A 17,705-nucleotide genomic window follows, 5' to 3' on the forward strand; every position below is an offset into this window, starting at 1 on the left:
TATGCCTTCATTTCTTCCATTCCTTTTAGTATAGGTATCTTTCAAAGTAAAAAAAAAGATAAAGAAAATGGCCCGAAGATGCCCAGAAGTCAGTTTAAGTAACTCTAAAATCATATTATTGTTGCTACTGCCCTTCTTCCCTTGCTTTCTCCATTCTTACTCTTCTTGTTGCTCAAATTAATGTTCTATAATAGAACACAGAAAATTCACTTGGTTTTTTTCTAGGATGTATTTCTTTTAATTGTTCCCCAAAATGATCACATAAATGCAGCATAAAGAATGTTACATTGCCTTTGCATCTTCACTAAGTGTCCTTGTTTTACCAGATCATTTGATATATTAGAAGCTCTTTCCAGGAAAAAGATGTATAAACAGCTCATGATTTTTGAGATAAAAATCAATCTGTAGCCATCAGCAGGGATTAAGGTAATTTTGCTGAGGATAAGGTAATTTGAACTTCTCTTTATAGCTTCAAAGTTGCTTTTTTCTCATGCTCACTTAATCTGATTTTTTTTTTGCATTTAATATTTTAGTTTACCAGCTATAAAGATTTTGTTTAAAATTTTGTAGGAAATTAATTCTATATATTTAGATTAAACAGAAAGAGGAAAATATTTATGTTTCTATAAACCCTTGCCTGCACAAGTAGCCTGTAAAAATGGGTTTGGTACCTGGAAGTTACTGACAATTACTTTGTGAATGCATATATAACCAAGAATTCCATTGGGCTCATGATCACTACATTGCTGGATTTTATCACAATTTAAAACCAGCCTAGGAGATAGTTTTATAAGAGCCTCCCAACGTTTCACAGCGTCAGTGTCGCGCTCCGAGCGGCCCCGCTCTCGCTGCCCGCCCCGCTGCCCCGCCCCGCTGCCGAGGCCGCTCCGGCTGCCCGGGCTCCGCTGGTTCCGGGGCTGGGCACGATGGCTCTGCAAGGGAAGGTGGCGGCTGACGAGCTCGTTTTCTATGTGAATGGGAGGAAGGTAAGTATTGCCCGGAAAGAGTGTGGAGAAAGAGGGGCTGCTGTGCCAGAAGGAACCTCGAAGGGTGTGGGCACAGATTTGGCTTCCTCAGACTTCTTCATGGGAGTATAACTGAATCCTCACAGAAGCCTCCAGAATAGACATGGTTTCATCCCATTTTAGCTACTTCTGCTGTGTTTGGGGGGAAAAAACGTGTCAAAGTGAAACAGACTTTCAGCTGGGTATCAATTTTGGCTGGTAAGCAGTCTATTTTTTTCATTTGTATGTGTCTGGCTTCTCATCTTTGATGGTATCAGATTTTCAGAAGCACAACTGAAAGTCAACAAGACTCTGGTGCCAAAACATGGACTATTGACCATAAAGATAGTATTTCAAGGACTGGTTGTTGATCCAAAGCAACTGTAAGGGACTAGCTGATTCTAAGCAACAGAATAAGAAATGCTTTACTTGATCAAGAATGTAGATGTTCCTGTTGCTCTCTGTTGTCAGATGATTACAGCAAGTGAAAGTTCTTACAAATAAAGCTAGAAAAGAAATTGCTGCTGCTGACAGCCTTAAAAGATCATTGCAGTGCATCAAAGTACCAGGGAGACTCTAAAATCTGCAAATCATTATTTCTTTATGCTGTCACTATGGTAGCAAAGTTCTGCTGCATTTTTATTTCCAGTGTGGCCAAAGGTCAGTTCCCTCAGTGTAGCCTTTCACTGAGCAACAGTTATTTTTAGTAGTTGCAAGGTGCCCTGACACTTCTTTTCTGGAAACCTATCTGCCTGAGAAGGAATTTCCAGAAGCAGCCCAAACTCTCCTGCGGTGTTTGGCAATTTGTTTAGTTCTATGAGAGGGAAGCAGAGAATGATTCTCTTCTGGCTTTCTGGGAATGTAGTCTGTGCACTGCATTTTGAAAAGCCTTGGTTTCTTATTTAAACCTTGTTTTTAATTTCTTACTGCAGATAATAGAGAAAAATGCTGATCCTGAAGAAATGCTGCTATCTTATCTTCGAAAGAGGCGTATCCTTTTCTTGTCTGTTCCCTAAAGTCACTCATGTGAAAGCCTTATTCAAGCAAAATTCTCATAAATTTTAATTCAAGGTTTAATTACTAGGTTAAGGAAGTTGTGATTCCCCTAAGATAAACCAACCTTATTAAATAATGTCTCTTTCTTAATCCAAATACTGTTCAGTTGAGCTACTGTACTTTTAGCCTAGTTTCCTAAACACACAAAATTGTGCCATCAGGCATGATGAGTATGTGTTTATCTGTGTTCCTCCTCTCTCCCCTCGTAAAGAAGCCTAAAAACCTTGTGGCCAGTGTACATAAAGCTTGACAGAATAGAAGTCTCCAAGTTTTGTAATAGTCTCTCTCCCAGGAAAATACATTGTGATGAGACCCTGAGTCTGATGGGATTTTGAGGCGGAGAAAGGCATCTTCCTTTTTGGTGGCTTTGGAATATTAAATTATCTGTTTGTTGATTCACAGCTTCAGATTGGCCACTGTTCCAGATTCACAGAAATGAGCACTTCTCTCAGAAGTGTGATCTTTCAGATGAGATGCAAGGTTAATATCCTTACTATAAATGGGCCTTCTGGGAAAAACTGGGATATGGTTTTCAGTGGTCCACTACAATTTCAGGTATATAGCTGGTTTGTCCATTACATGTTACTTCCTTTCATATTTTCACTTGGAAAACTATTTTTCAGTTCCTCTTTCTGTCCCAATTTACTCCTCTTCCAAAATAAGTCCAAATCAAGTTTTCTGTTTTCTTGAGGACAGGATTTTGGTCATGTCATTCCTTAGCTTCAATTATTTTCATTCAAAATTTCAATGCAACATAGAAAGGAGTCTGATGCATAAGCTATGTTACCAAACTAATTGTAAGTTCCTTAGAGGTTTAGGAAAAAAGGTGGCCCCAAGTCTTTGAGCAGCATAAAGACCAGAATGGAACTAGATAGTTGTTTTTCCCTAATAACAGCACTTTCAGTCCGTCTTACAGGAACTAAGTATGGCTGTGGAGGAGGTGGCTGTGGTGCCTGCACAGTGATGATATCAACTTATGAGCCAGCTTCAAAGAAGATACGGTATCCTTAACAGAAAATGTTGAAAACTACATAGAATTTTATAATTGTAGCTACTATTTCCAGATATGAAACTGTAAAAAGAATTGTAAAATATGTACTTAATAGTGAAAAAATCTAAAGTAAGGGTGACTGTAATTCAAGAGAATGCTGTAAAAGTACTATTGATTCAGATATATTGTAAATTTGCTGAAGTATCATACTCAAATCCTGGATTGGCTTGTATATTCCAACAGCTCCTGCAAGGAGGTTTTGGGAGGCATTAATTTAAGACCTTTGTATTGACCACTGGAATGTGGCTCCTACCTGCAGCTCTGTATTGTGGTTTATCTCCAGCTGAAAGCTGAGCATCACAGAGCCACACACTCATTGCCCCTGGCAGGATGGGGGAGACAATCAGAAAGGTGAAAGTGAGAAAACTCGTGGGTTGACATAAAGAACAGTTTAATAGATAAAACAAAAGCTGCTCATGCAAGCAAAGCAAAGTAAGTAATTCACTCACAACTTCCCATCAGCAGGCAGGTGTCCAGCCATCTGCAGGACAGCAGGGCTCTATCACATGTAGCAATTACTTGACAAGACAAACACCATCACTCCAAACATCCCCCCCTTCCCCTAGCTCTGTATGCTGAGCATGAGACTCTATGCTATGGAGTATCCCTTTGGTCAGTTTGACACAGCTGTCCTGGCTGTGTGCCACTCAACTTCTTGTGCCCTTCAGCCCCCTCGCTGGTGGGGTGGGGTGAGGGGCAGAAAAGACCCTAACTCAGTGTAAGCCCTGCTCAGCAGTAACTAAACATCCCTGTGTTATCAGCAATAATCAAAAACAAATCAGCACAAATCAAAAACACAGCTTCATGCTGGCTGCTTTGAAGAAAATGAACTCTGTCCCAGCACAAACCAGCACACTAGTTTTGTCATATGACTGGTGGGAAGGTACGGCTGGCAGAAGTTTGAGTCTTACCAGCCCTTCAATACTGAACTCTCTCCCTTATATCCCACCCACAAAAAGAAGGACTTTGAAACCCAGAACCCAAGTTTCATTAAGCTAAAAAATAGAATAGATTACTTTTAAATTGAGAAAACTCCAATCAAATTGTTAAATGGTTACAGGTCATTGTCAATTGAACTGTTTATTAGGTGAGGGGAAAAATGTTCCAGTTGTTCTTTTAAATAGCTGCATTACATTGGAATGCGATGCAAATGAAAAAGTTCTAAGTTACCGAAAGTGTTGGAATTAAAAGAGTCAGAATGGCTCTTGAAAAGAAACACTTCAGCTGTATTAGAAAAACAAAGATTTTTATTTTAATGATTAAAAACTTTGAAGAATTTTCATTTTGGCATGTTGTTGCTATTTAATATGATATTTATTTTACATCATAATTTCGTTTGGCTGAGAAATTTGATTATAAATTTGCAGCAGTAATGCTTTATTTCCTTCAAATGACTACACCAATCCTCCCTTCCCCATCTTCCTCCTCCAAGATACAGTTGACAGGTTGCTTGTGGGCAGGGGAAACAGGAGAGTAATTAGAAAAGACTGAAGTATTGAGGAAGATTTAAATTCTATAGAACTGTCCTCATAGATATGTTTTTTTATATTGAGGACATGAGACACAGGTAGCAAGCGATCCCTTCTCATTCCAAATGATGATAGTGACTTGACTGACTGAAAAATAATTTTCACACTTTTATTAGAATAAAATAACATTCATGTTCTTGATTCTCCTTTATGTTCCGAAGACATTATTCAGCCAATGCATGTTTGCTTCCCATTTGCTCCTTGTATGGTGCAGCAGTGACTACAGTGGAAGGTGTTGGAAGTACAAAAACCAGGATTCATCCAGTTCAGGTGAGAGTACAGTGTCACTGTGTAAGAGGGTTACTGATTTCTTTTTTGTGTGGACTGGCTTTAGCGGCAGTGCTTTCAGGGCATGGGAATTTCATATCATGATTATTTACCTCCTAAATGGTAATAGAGGACAACATGGGTTTCTGATGGTTGATGAATCAAGGCTGATGATATATGGTAGACCTTGCTTTAATACTGACAGTGTGATCAAGTAGTTGGTATATAGGGATTGTTGGAACGGATCAGGCTTGTGCTCTGTTTGGGCTAATGGCACATCTTGGACAATGCCCCTTTAGCTGCTGTTTTAGTATAAATGCAAAAAAGACAGAAGTCCACTGAAAGCTAGCTTCCTTAGTAAGATGTGCCTGGACATCACACCCAAAATAATTGCTCTTATTTGATATTGCTTAAAGTGTTTTACTTAAAAAGTCCGATTTACTGTGAAGACGAGATTTGCCATGGCATCTCCCATTTAAGAGAGAATTCATTGGAGTGGAGATGAATGCTGGCAGGAGTGCTGTTTGTGGTATTTCATTTCAGGAAAGACTTGCCAAGTGCCATGGCTCCCAGTGTGGTTTCTGCACGCCTGGAATGGTGATGTCCATATACACTTTGCTGAGAAACCACCCAGAACCAACTTCAGAGCAGATGATTGCAGCTCTGGCTGGTAAGTATTGCCACTTCTTAGTGTACAGGTGTGTCTCTGAAGGATTTTTCTTCAGATGCTCTGTATATATGAGTATCTGTCTGTGTGAGTACACAGGCATGCATGGATAGATGTACTCTGTACAAATTGTGCTTCTCAGCAGAGGTGCTACTGGATGCAGTCCTTGTATTCCCTGTTATTCTTTTCTCATGGAAAATGAAGCACGAAGTTGTAGACTGTTTCAGAGACAGGAGTTCAAAACATCCCCATATGTCTTTTGAAGTGCTTTATATAAAAGCTTCATATAAAGACGTGACATTATAAAGCCACATGCCTTAGAGAAAAGCTTTTTTTGGCTGATTTTCTTTTTTTAGGGAACTTGTGCCGCTGTACCGGATATAGGCCAATCCTAGATGCCTGTAAAACCTTCTGTAAGGTAAGAAGAAGTAGCGATGATAGGATTACTAGATTGGGCCCATTAATGTATGTGTGTATACAAACCATCAAGATTTTCCTTAAGATCATCGCTTTTCTCTGTTAAGAGATGTAGGTCTGAGTAGGTGGCCTAACCTGTGAATAATATTGATTAACACAAATGTACAGGGTTTACTGTGGGTTAGTACTGGCATGAATAAAAGCAGAATTTGGATCCGCATTCTTAGTAATTTATCACGTAATGCAACATGTCAGAAACCTACATAGAAAGACATGGGAGTGAACATTTTGTAAAGGAAATAATACAGGCCATCTACATGTGCTCTCAAAAAGTCAACTGCATTTCGCATAGTATGAATTATTTTGTATTAAGGACTTCAATATCTGATGATTTTAAATTATTTTTTAATATCACTTCTTTAACATATAATGCTTCTAATTTGGCTTGTTATTAACCTTAATCTAGAACTTTATTGAAATATAGAGTCACTCTTACCAGCTTTAACTCATTGCCATTCTGGGCAATATTTCACTAATGGGATATTCCTATTTTAGGAATCTGTTTGTTGTCAAATGAAAGCAAATGGAAAATGTTGCTTGGATCAGGAAGAAGATTTGTTTGACAAGGAAGAGAAGGTAAGGTTTTAAGTATTTCACCTATCCCATTTAAATATAAAACTTAGAGAAAGAATATTGCATAGCTTTTTTTCTTGTAATTAAAGTAAATGTAGTATACTCTGCCATTTTTGTCCTCCACCTTACATAATATATGAGAGATTTTATTATGACTCACAAAAACTTTTGAGTATTTGTATGTATGTATTTTGTACATATATTTGGAGTATTTTGTATGTATGTGTTTTTATGTGGAGACAATAACATGCCAGATAATTGGTGTAAGGTAGTTTGGATCTCCAGAGCTGAGACTTGAGCAGCTTTTGGGTTTCAGTACTTACTATTAATAGTCTGAGCTCTACTCACACGTTGAGAATTACATTATGCAAGAAATCAGGATATATGTGAAATTTTCTTAAATCAATGATCAGTCTGAGTGTAAGCATTGATCTCTTAGGAATCTGACTGCTGACTTGAGTTTGAAGAGCTGATATACTCTAAAAAATCAGATTGTGATTTTATGTGAAATCTCTTTTCCATACAACTATTTCACTTTTTTCTCAATTTTCTTTCAATAATATCTTATCTACTTCTTTCGGTTGTGTGTCCTTTAGATTGGCATGAAACTAGTTTCTTATAGTAGGACTACAGGAAGCCTGTATTTAGTCCTTCAGTTGCTTGCCTCTGCTCTGTCATTTGTGTTAGTAGTAAAATCTAAGAAACTGTTATGAACACTTCCTTCACCTCAGCAGCTCCAAATGATGCATGGGAATATAACAACAAATCTGAATAATATTGGAATTACTAGTTTTCTAGTGACTGCAGTCGGTGCCTCATGGTTTGGTTTTGGTTTTGGTTGGTTTCATTGTTGTTGTATGAAATTAATGATGAGAGAAAATTTTTGGTCTTTGCTTGTCTTCTTTCTTTGTAAGGTTTCCACCAGCCTGTTTTCAACAGATGAATTCCAGCCCTTAGATGCCACTCAGGAGCTTATATTTCCTCCAGAACTAATGGTAACTTTTGCTGCTTGTAGACTACTCTTTAGCTCCATTCAGAATTAATTCTTAAGTCCTGCTTAGCAGTAATTCATCAGAAGAAATGTCAAAACATTTTAATGTCAATCCAAAATTACACTCCTTTTTTCAGTAAGCTTATTGAATATTCGCATACCAAAAAAAAGCCATATTGGGAAAATGAAGTTGTAGAGTTAGGTGTTAAGTGAGAAGACAAAGAAGTAACCTTAACTGGGTTTTCAGTGCAGCATCTGAAGATATAAATGCTTTGCAGCAAAGTGAATTGCAAACACTTTTTAACATTGGGTAAACAACAATTTTTCCCCATTTTGTGGCTAAATAGTTTTGTTAGTCTTTTCTGTCAAAATGTCAGCCTCAGCCACCCAGATCAGGGAGTGTTTATACCCAGTGATTACGGTATGCCAAAGATATAAACAGATGGAATGGAAAGTGTTAGGAATCCTTAATTATTGACAGCAGTATTTGCCTAGAAAAAATGAAAGCTCTTTGCTCTACATTATTGTCAATCTAGAGATTTAAAGCCAAACTCTCTGTATCTAGCTGGCTGCTGTGGAGAAAGGTTCATAACTGTAAGACAGGGGTTCTTGACTGTGCGTTTGTATCACTACTAGTTCATAGGCTATTTCCAAGCAATCCATGAACAGCGGTAGAACAGCCAGAGACACTTAAATGGATGTGTAATCCAGAAAGGGATGCTCCTGCCAGTGTCACTGGTGACTCTAGCCAGCTAAGGAGGTAAACACCTCCTTTAGTATTTTTTATCACTTTTCGAACAGTTTTAGCAAGTGCAAGATCTATGCCTACATCTTTTGCTTGGGGATTATTTATTATCAATCTTGTTTAGCCCTTTGGAATTACTTGAAAACATTTCACCACACAGTCTAGAATTTCAGCACTATGCAAAGAGCCAGCATAACATTTCTGTCCTATTTTTGTCCAATTTGAAAGGCTTAAGTAGAACTGCCACTGTTTAAGAACACACTGGACTTTCAGTCCAGTGTCTATTAGATCTCATACCTATCTGCACATCTAAATATTTCAATCTGCCATATTTCCCCATCAGAGAATGGCTGAAAATCAACCAAAAAGAACTCTGCTTTTTCATGGGGAGCGAGTGACATGGATCTCTCCCGTAAGCTTGGATGAATTACTGGATCTGAAAGCTGCCCACCCCAAAGCACCTCTTGTGGTTGGGAACACCGGTGTGGGTATGCGTACAATCAGAATGGCTCCTGTTGCTGTAATTCCAGTGTGCATGGGAGGAGTGGGGCTACATTTGTCATTCTTTTGGCATCTTCATCCTTAAGCTTACACTCCACTAAGTTGGAATTGTCATTATGGAAAATGTGTCTTCTCTAAGTATATTCTTGTCTTGCAGGACCTGAGATGAAATTTAGAGGTGTGTTCCATCCAGTTCTTATTGCTCCTGCAAGGATCCCAGATCTGAATGTGGTGAAATGCACAGATGATGGTCAGTAGACTTAACTTTATTCAGACATAGGAAATTTCTTTGCAGTAAGGAATGCTGCTCCATTCCATAGTGCTGAAGTTGTGAAGTGCTTTGTAACTCATTCCTAACCATGCTTGGTTCTGTGGCCACCATCCCAGTGCATGATTTGTCTTCATGATGCAGTGCAGTGCTGACCAGCAACATTACCTCGGGCCTTAGTGCAAGGGTGATTATTCTGGTAATACTGGTTCTGGTGCTAAGTCATGCAATATTTGCCCTGTGATCTCTGTACCATGCTCTGCTGAATAGCAGAGAGAGACCCATACAGAACCACAGAGAGACTTGGCACATGGCATGCTTGTTTACATTAGAAAAAAGGCTGTGATTAAACTGGCATAGCTAATATGTATTAATGACAACTAGAAATAGGTTTAAATTTACCATCATAGTCTAAATTAATTAAATATAAATTACTGCCAAAATTTTAAGGGAAGTCATATCCTATATCTAATGAAATTACTCGCTATATGCCTGAACCCACTTTTTTATAAGTGGTAAATTGTATTTGACAGTTTTGTCATTGCATTTAGAATATCTTTTTTATTTCAATCATCCAATTCTATTAAAAAACTAGGGTTTTTTTAGCTGAAAAGGAGCTGGGAATTGAAAAGAAGCTGGGAGAATGCTTAATGCTTTTTTTAAAGTCTATAAATAAAAACCTAGGTATGAGAAGGTGAGACTTACTAGTTCTGAAACAATAGATATGCAGTTTAGTTTGCCAGCCAGAAGTAATATTTCCTTTCTTTAATCAGATTTAAATGCAAAATGTGTTTTGGTTAAATCTTTGTTTTAAATACACAAAATTTAATATTGCTTTGCTTGACTAAAAGTAATGTAAGTTATACATATTTTTATTCATATTTTGATTGAATTTCAGTGTTCATTAAAAACATTAATATATTACATAAATAATTATTTTGAACAGAAAGGAACTGTTTGACATTTAAAAAAAAATATTATTACCAAAAAATTTACAACTCCTCAAATAAATGCATACAAGTTCTCTTACTAGTGGGAAAAAGAATACTATATTCGTTGTTAGGGCTGTTTGGTTTTTTTGTTGCCAGTGCTACCTACCCATACCTTAGGAGAAGAACTAGAATGTACATATGCAAAGCAAGACCAAATTATGATGAAAATCATGTTTAAAAATAGGAAGAATCTGTTGAAAGCATTTTGAAGCTGATGAAGAAAGAGGTGAGCTATTAGCTCAGTTTCATCACTTCTAGAGATTTTACCCTCGGTCTCCTGAAATGAAAGGTCACAGTCCTTTAATATGGAAAGACCCCTCTCCTTTTATCTGCCTGTATTCCACATGAGCAGCCCCAGCTCTACAGTCTGTACATAGTTTAAAACCCAGGTGATAAAACAATGCACACCTTACATTTTCATAATCTTTTGGTTACAGGACTAACTCTGGGAGCTGCCTGCAGCCTCTCTCTAGTGAAAGACATCTTGACAAATGCAATCTCAGAGCTCCCTGAAGAGAAGACAAAGGTTTTCTGTGCTGTCTTGCAGCAATTAAGAACTCTGGGTGGAGAACAGATACGAAACGTTGCTGTATGTTGTGCATTCCTTGCAATAATTTGAAACAATTGTAGCAAATATGAAATCGGTCCTGACCACATGTAACCCTTGCATTTTGATTTTGCTGTGAATTTTCTATCAATACCTCTTTTTTGAACTTTCAATATGTATTAACTTATGTATAGTCTGCATGTTATGTTGTCGCTTAACATAAAAACATGAAGGTGATAGAGAAAGGTGACGTAAATCTCTTTTTCTTTTTTTTCAAGTCATTAGGTGGAAACATCATAAGTAGAAAATCAACCTCAGACTTGAATCCTATTCTGGCAGCCAGCAACTGCATGCTCAATCTGGCTTCAAGAGGTAGGAGGAGATAGCTTGTCTCTGTATTAGTGCCAAAGGTACAGGACCTATTATATGGGGGGAAGGGAAATAAGAACAGGTGAGAGTTTAAGGAATAAACCCAAAACCTAAACAACAAAAAAAATCAACATCCTGATATTTTTTCACTTTTGTGGCAGTTCTTTCTTGCTCAGTTTTCTTCCTCATTCTTTATGTCTTTGAATGAAAGGTAGTGACAACAGCAGCTGCAGAGATTTGGAACAGATTGACAGGAGTGGGGATGGGATCATCACTGGTGGTATTGGAAAGGAGGATTACGGAATGGGTATTGACCTCTGGGCACTTTTTTAGGACTCTGGTGTTATGATGTTATGGAAGATGAATTTGAATTTATAAAACATATAGCTGATAATTTTTCATGTAAACTCTGTAGTGATTAGTTACTCAGGAAGGTGGCAGGTATTTCTTGCCAGTTAAAGTATCATTGATATATGTTAATTGCACAATTGTATAGAAATTTCTGGATTTGGGGTTTTTTTTTAGGAAGAAAACGACAGATTCCTTTGAGTGATATTTTTGCAGATGGAGTTGGTAACAATACCATTACACCAGAAGAGGTCTTAGTCTCTGTCCATGTCCCCCATTCGAGGAAGGTAAGTTATTAGTTTCCTTAAATTTGCTTTATGCAGAGTTAAAGACTGTGAAATAAAGAGCAGGAGGGAGCATAATCCTCTCTTTAAACTAGCCCTGCTACTGTTCACGTTCTGAATTCTTTACATTTATTCACTTTCAGTGCCATACTATCTCCCAATTTCAGCCAAAAAGCACAATTAGCAGGTAGCTGGTGATGATATATAAAGAGTAGTATTCAGACAAAATTTTGCCCTAAAATGATGAGGGCAATAGCAATTGTCTAGACCCTCTTATGTAAAGGGGTCTTGGACAGGCTGCCGTTGTCCTCACCAGAGCAGGCTGCTCACCTGTGATATGGCTGGCACCAAGCCATCTCCTGAGGATTTTTCTTTAAAATGGGATAAGAGTGTGAATGTGCACGGTGGTTCCATAAACATTGCTGAACTGAATAGTAGCCATTAACTGATACTGACTGATTTGTAAGAGTGGATATGGGATCTTATAAGAGAATTATGGGTAATGTTATCTGAGTGCTGAAGTTTGGTAATACTTTGAAGCCTCTAAACTTCCACAACTCCACTCCACAAGGTCCCTGTCTTCCAGCTATCTACCATGAAAAAATCTGGGTCATCTAAACTGTGTAGGTGATGGAGGATTGGGTATGAGTTGCTAGAAAATCAAAGATGGTAAAGCTACTGAAAGGTCCTGAGAAGGAAGTGTATGGTCTTGAATGCTCAGGAAGTTGAATTTGTGGTCTTCATTTTTTATTCTCTTGCTTCACATAGTGCAATAAAAACTTCCACTTTCAAATACTTATCTGTCTCTAAATACTTCTACTTCTGTCTGATCTTGCTCAGGGAGAGTATGTCTCTGCATTTCGACAAGCACCAAGGCGGGAAAATGCTCTTCCAATAACCAATGCTGGGATGAGAGTACTTTTTGAAGAAGGCACAGACATAATAAAGGATTTAAGCATTTTCTATGGAGGTGCTGTGTCAACAACAGTCTGTGCAAAACAAACCTGTTGCACACTTATTGGAAGGTAAAATTTCTCTGCCTTGTCTATGTCTTTGAATAAATGGACTTTGAAGCCTTGGGTGTACTGCCTTGGAACAGGAAAGTACTGAAAGATTTCACTTGCCTGGCTGATACCTCATTCAAGTGAATGATCTGGCCAAGCCTTAACAATGACTTTTCAGGATTCTTATATTTTGGAGTTTGCACATGAAGTGCAACTCCAGTGCAAAGTGTGCGAAGAGAGATGAGAGATAAGCTGTGAGATAGGTGGATGAGGTAACATCAGTCAGTTATGCACCTGAACCCAAATATTGGCAAATGATGGTGTATCCCATACATTTGATAATCCCCTCTTACCAGTGTTCTTGAGTCCTTCAGTTGGGCTCTAAAAGATACAAAATTTGAGAACTTCGGATGTGCCCAATAAAGTTAGGAGTGTGAGTCAAGCCTTCACCTTTACCAATATCTCTTCATCTACAAGACCCCAACAATCTCTGGAATTAGTCCCTGACTTTCCCTCCCAATTTGCAGCACCTTTACCAGTTTCGGAGGAAAAAAGTTGGAAATAATTCAGGCAGTGTAAGACCAACACTAAATGGAGTCCCACTGGCTTCTTTTACCATTTAATATGCAACTGTTTCACTAGATTAAGTGCTCATTATTCTTTTGATGCTTTACATAATTAAATTTAGTCTAACAGACTAATATTTTCATATCTAGGGTTGTGTAACTATGGAGAATTAACAGTGCTGAGATCCTTCAAGAAGGTGTTTGTCAGGAAATGTAACAACTAATCAGATACCTTGAAAGTATCTACAGTTTGCATCAATATTGCTATCTACTTCTCTTCAAATATAGGATAGTATCTGCAGAATGGTAATACTCTGCAAGACTGTTAATGCAGCTTTAAAGCTGTAATAGGGTTTGTTTAATTATTTATTGGTTTATTTAAAATATGCTGGGGTAGTGCTTAATTCCATTGACTTAAGGGAGCTCAGTTCTGTGAGCAACATTGATCTACACTGTTTTTCAAAATTGCAGGCATTATTGGAGTCAATATTTTGGCTTCAGTGTAAGCAGGATTATGCCTGTGGTTCGTGGTAGAAATATATGACTGCAATTTGTATTTTATTTTTTTTTAGTCCTGGTCTGATTGTATCTATTATTCTTCCTAACAGACACTGGAATGAACAAATGTTGGATGAAGCCTGCAGATTAGTTCTTAAAGAAATTGCTCTTCCAGGCTCAGCCAGTGGTGAAAAAATAGACTATAAGAAAACTTTGATAGTCAGTTTCTTCTACAGATTTTTCCTGGAAATATCACAGTCATTAAAGGCAATGGTAAATTAGTTCTCCACGTCTGCTTTTGGGCAAGCAAATAAAAGGGGTTTTTTTTATTCTGTTGGTGCTTGCAATTTGTACAGTGTGCTAAATATTGTCTTTGGGGTTCAGATCTACAGAATAAGGTAAGTGTTTTACTCCTAAAAAGATTGATGGAGAGATGCCTTTTTAACTTCTAGGCACTCAGATCGCTTTACCTTGGACATGAGGCTTTAAAAGACATTTGAGCAATGTTAATGCAACAATATATCAGTATTGAGTTCCCAGGCCCAAAGAAAATACACAAGAGATTTTACTCCATCTGTCTGTAGTTCAAAACAAAAATAGATAGAAATATAGAAATACAGGCTTTGGAAAACCACTGTAGGTGTTAAACCAACTCTCCTTCTCATGTGAGTTGTTGACTGGGAGATGAGGACACTAAAATTTCATTTTCCAGTACATTCTGGGTGTAATTTACTTGCTTTTGTCTTAAATCTGTTCTTAAGAGGAAAAATATCCCTTTTACGTTTTCTTCTGTGTTACCTTGAGCTGTTTTCTCTAAATTGCCATTACCAGGTAATTGACTATTACCAAGAGTGTAATCTGGAGTGATTCTGCACCAGTTTTGACTAGATCCCAGAAAAAAGCTCTTCTGTCTATCCCTGCTTTATGTTGCTTACCTTAAACAAGCATATTTATTGAATCCAACATATTTTTAAATACTATTTAGTGAAATCTAAAAACTCTACGTTGTTTTGGAATTGTTACTTTAGAGCCTTTCTAGTTTGAGCCTGGAAGGAATTTCCTGTATAAAGACTTTGATGATTTTAGTTGTTAGCTTTTTTATTTGGAATATTCAAGATGTGAGTTTTACTACTAATTCACTTCCTTTTCAGGATCCTTGCCACTATCCTGGCATACCTATGGAATATAGGAGCATCCTAGAAGATTTCAAAACCAGAATGCCCCAGAGTATCCAAATATACCAGGCAAGTGATTTCATTCTAACATTGTTTTGTGCCTTACAAGACTTGGTAAAAAGTCAAGGTTCAAGCATGACCCTTGGTGTGAAGCTTAGGTACAGATTTTCCAAGGGATTGGTGGCAACAGGCTTTTAGTAGTTGACTTTAACTGTATCTCAATTGGAAAATCCATGTTTGTAAAAATAGACTCATATGGGTATACTCACTTCTTCTAAACAGTTCTCCGAAGACAAATATGCTGAGCAAACTCCATTGTCAGACTGCTTAAATCTGTATATTGCAGTGTGCAAACCAATTAGAAAGAAATTAGAAAATACCAAAAAAGACTGAAAAGCCCAAGTATTGTGTATATATACTGTAGTATCACTATAGTATTATTGTCTCAAGATATGCTTTTTTATGATCTCAAGGGGGGCTCTTGGGTCTTACTGTAGATTTAGGAATTAAGATGAAGTGTGATGGCTGGCTGGTCAAATTAACACAAGTATCCTAAATCAGCACTAGAGAGCAGCAAAGAACACAAATTGTATTTTCTGAGCTCACCCTTTCAACTAGATCATGGTGAAAATGCTCACAAGGATTTTTGATATTTTAGTACCCTCAATAGGCAAGAAAAAATCTCCAGTTTTTGAAAACCTAAAGAAAAATTCTAATAAAATCTAGTTACACATTTATTTATTTGGTTGCTTGGTTGGTTTTGGATATTCCTTAGAATAGCTTTAAATACTTTAAATTTGTTTCAGTTGTTATCTGCAGCTTCCTTCAGAGTCATTACTAAAAAAAAAAAGACACTACAGACCATAAAAGGGGCCAAGATAAAGGAACTAGTTTTTTATGGCTTTTAACAATTTATTCCCCAGCTGTAATAAAGTGGTGAAACAACAGAAATTGAAAAAAATTTTTATTCAATCAATTGGCACTGAGTAACAAAATTTATAAACCCATAAAATCTAGTTTTTTCCACTTTAAAATTTATATCTAGCTTTTGCAAGGTCCTATCTTTTGTCTGGACTCCTTTAACTGAACATTATTAAACTTTTAAAATAAAGAGGAAAAAAAGAATGCATATGCTGAGATCTAAATACCTGGTCATTCTGTTGTGGAAAAGTTGGGGTGCTTTAGCTGAGACATCCATTTGAGGAACTTCAGGCAGTCAGGTGAAGTAGACAGTGTGTCAGAAAGTGCAGGAGGTAGAAATGTGTAGAACAGAACACTTGTGTGCTGGAAGCTTTAGAAGAAAAAACATTTAAAGTTGTAAGCAATTAAGTCATTCTAGATGCAGAAAAGGAAAAAGGTGGGGCGAATACTGATGCAAAAATTGGAAAAGTGTTCTGGAAGTTGCCAGCAGAATTAACTGGCAACACTGAATTAACTTTCAAGAAAAACTTACCAAAATAAGATTAATAAGGCATTAAATTCATACACAGGTGCAAGGAAACAAAAGTGGGAAGAAAATGTTTAAATAACATTTTCTCACTGATTTACATTGGTCAGTTACAATCTTTCAGTGAGGAAGACAAATTCTAGAAATCACTCAATATATACACCACCAGACACTGATAAAATTCAGAGCAGAATCTTGTGAGAATAACTGAGAAAATTCTTGAAGGTTCATGACACCATTCAATAAGAGAGGAAACTGTAAAAGTGCTGGGTTTATCACTTTGATATAAATAATTAAGGAAAAAAAATCCAAGTAGACAAACCTGTGCAGTGCTCTCAAAAGGCTCCTTAAGAGAAGAAATTAATGAAACTGGAGAAATCCCCAGGAGCAGCAGTCAGGTCCTGCAGCCACATCTGTTTTCAATGTTGAACCAGAAGGTGCTAATATGAACAGGTGTTCCTTCATCTGATTTTCTGATTACGGTAAGAATAACACGACTATTCCTTTTTTAACTGTTTGGGGGTGGGGGGATGTATTTTTGACTGTACAGGATGTAGAGCCCAGTCAGTCTCCCCAGGATCCTGTAGGACGGCCCATTATGCACCAGTCCGGGATTAAGCACGCCACTGGTGAAGCAGTTTACATTGATGACCTTCCTTCTGTGGATGGGGAGCTTTTCCTGGCTGTCGTCACTAGTTCCAGAGCTCATGCCAAGATTGTGTAAGTGTTCCCAGTGTATCTGAAGGAAGTGTTATCATGAATTGCTGTCTGAGATTTTTAGAGCAGACTATGAGTTATGTGTGTAGGAACAGCAGGCCCGATAGCCACACTGCCTTGCATCCTGGAACCAATATTGTTACACTAGTGGAAGGTTTTAAGTATCTCAGCCCATTTTACTGTACCAGTAAGGTTGAACTCTTTCTGATTCACGAGCCAGAGGCAGCCTAGCTACCTCCACAAAGTGCTGAGCTGTGCAGTGCAAACAAACACCGAAATTCAGTTTTGCCAACAGGGTTTCAAAATCTCAGCTCAATTATGAAAGAAGAAAATTGTTCAAAATGTAGGAAATAGTGTTGCAACATTACGGAACAAAGCTCATATGACTCTTAAAGTAGAGGAAGACGGGGAAGAGGATTTTATTTTGTAAGAAAACTGTTTTCACTTATGTTTTTAGGCTGCCAAGACACACCTATTCTAGCAATTTGTTCAGTGTTCAGGCACCAAAACATACATTCAGGTGGTCTAATAAGGATTAATTGTGACATCTGAGAGGACTGGGGCTGTTAGCTACAGAGTTCTTGTCATATTTCTTGGCTTATTCTTAGGCTAGGGATAGTATGCTGGGT

At 37.6% G+C, this 17,705-nt stretch overlaps 1 protein-coding gene across 1 annotated transcript in view; it reads left to right on the forward strand.

The window, feature by feature from the left end:
* Positions 1 to 879: 879 nt before the first annotated feature.
* AOX1 (aldehyde oxidase 1) overlaps positions 880 to 17,705 on the forward strand; it is a 40,286-nt gene continuing 23,460 nt past the window's right edge. The window contains exons 1-17 of the mRNA XM_027678222.1: positions 880 to 986; positions 1,937 to 1,994; positions 2,965 to 3,061; positions 4,802 to 4,910; positions 5,451 to 5,577; positions 5,931 to 5,992; positions 6,547 to 6,627; positions 7,539 to 7,619; positions 8,704 to 8,848; positions 9,019 to 9,111; positions 10,559 to 10,710; positions 10,947 to 11,040; positions 11,563 to 11,672; positions 12,510 to 12,694; positions 13,848 to 14,010; positions 14,889 to 14,981; positions 16,910 to 17,079. Of these exons, the coding sequence (XP_027534023.1) occupies positions 927 to 986; positions 1,937 to 1,994; positions 2,965 to 3,061; positions 4,802 to 4,910; positions 5,451 to 5,577; positions 5,931 to 5,992; positions 6,547 to 6,627; positions 7,539 to 7,619; positions 8,704 to 8,848; positions 9,019 to 9,111; positions 10,559 to 10,710; positions 10,947 to 11,040; positions 11,563 to 11,672; positions 12,510 to 12,694; positions 13,848 to 14,010; positions 14,889 to 14,981; positions 16,910 to 17,079 (1,880 nt within the window). The 5' untranslated portion in view covers positions 880 to 926. The remainder of the gene's footprint in view (positions 987 to 1,936; positions 1,995 to 2,964; positions 3,062 to 4,801; positions 4,911 to 5,450; positions 5,578 to 5,930; positions 5,993 to 6,546; positions 6,628 to 7,538; positions 7,620 to 8,703; positions 8,849 to 9,018; positions 9,112 to 10,558; positions 10,711 to 10,946; positions 11,041 to 11,562; positions 11,673 to 12,509; positions 12,695 to 13,847; positions 14,011 to 14,888; positions 14,982 to 16,909; positions 17,080 to 17,705) is intronic.

The sequence above is a fragment of the Neopelma chrysocephalum genome, unplaced genomic scaffold (genome assembly GCF_003984885.1).
Source record: "Neopelma chrysocephalum unplaced genomic scaffold, ASM398488v2 Primary Assembly neopelma1_44, whole genome shotgun sequence".
NCBI classification, from domain to species: Eukaryota; Metazoa; Chordata; class Aves; order Passeriformes; family Pipridae; genus Neopelma; species Neopelma chrysocephalum.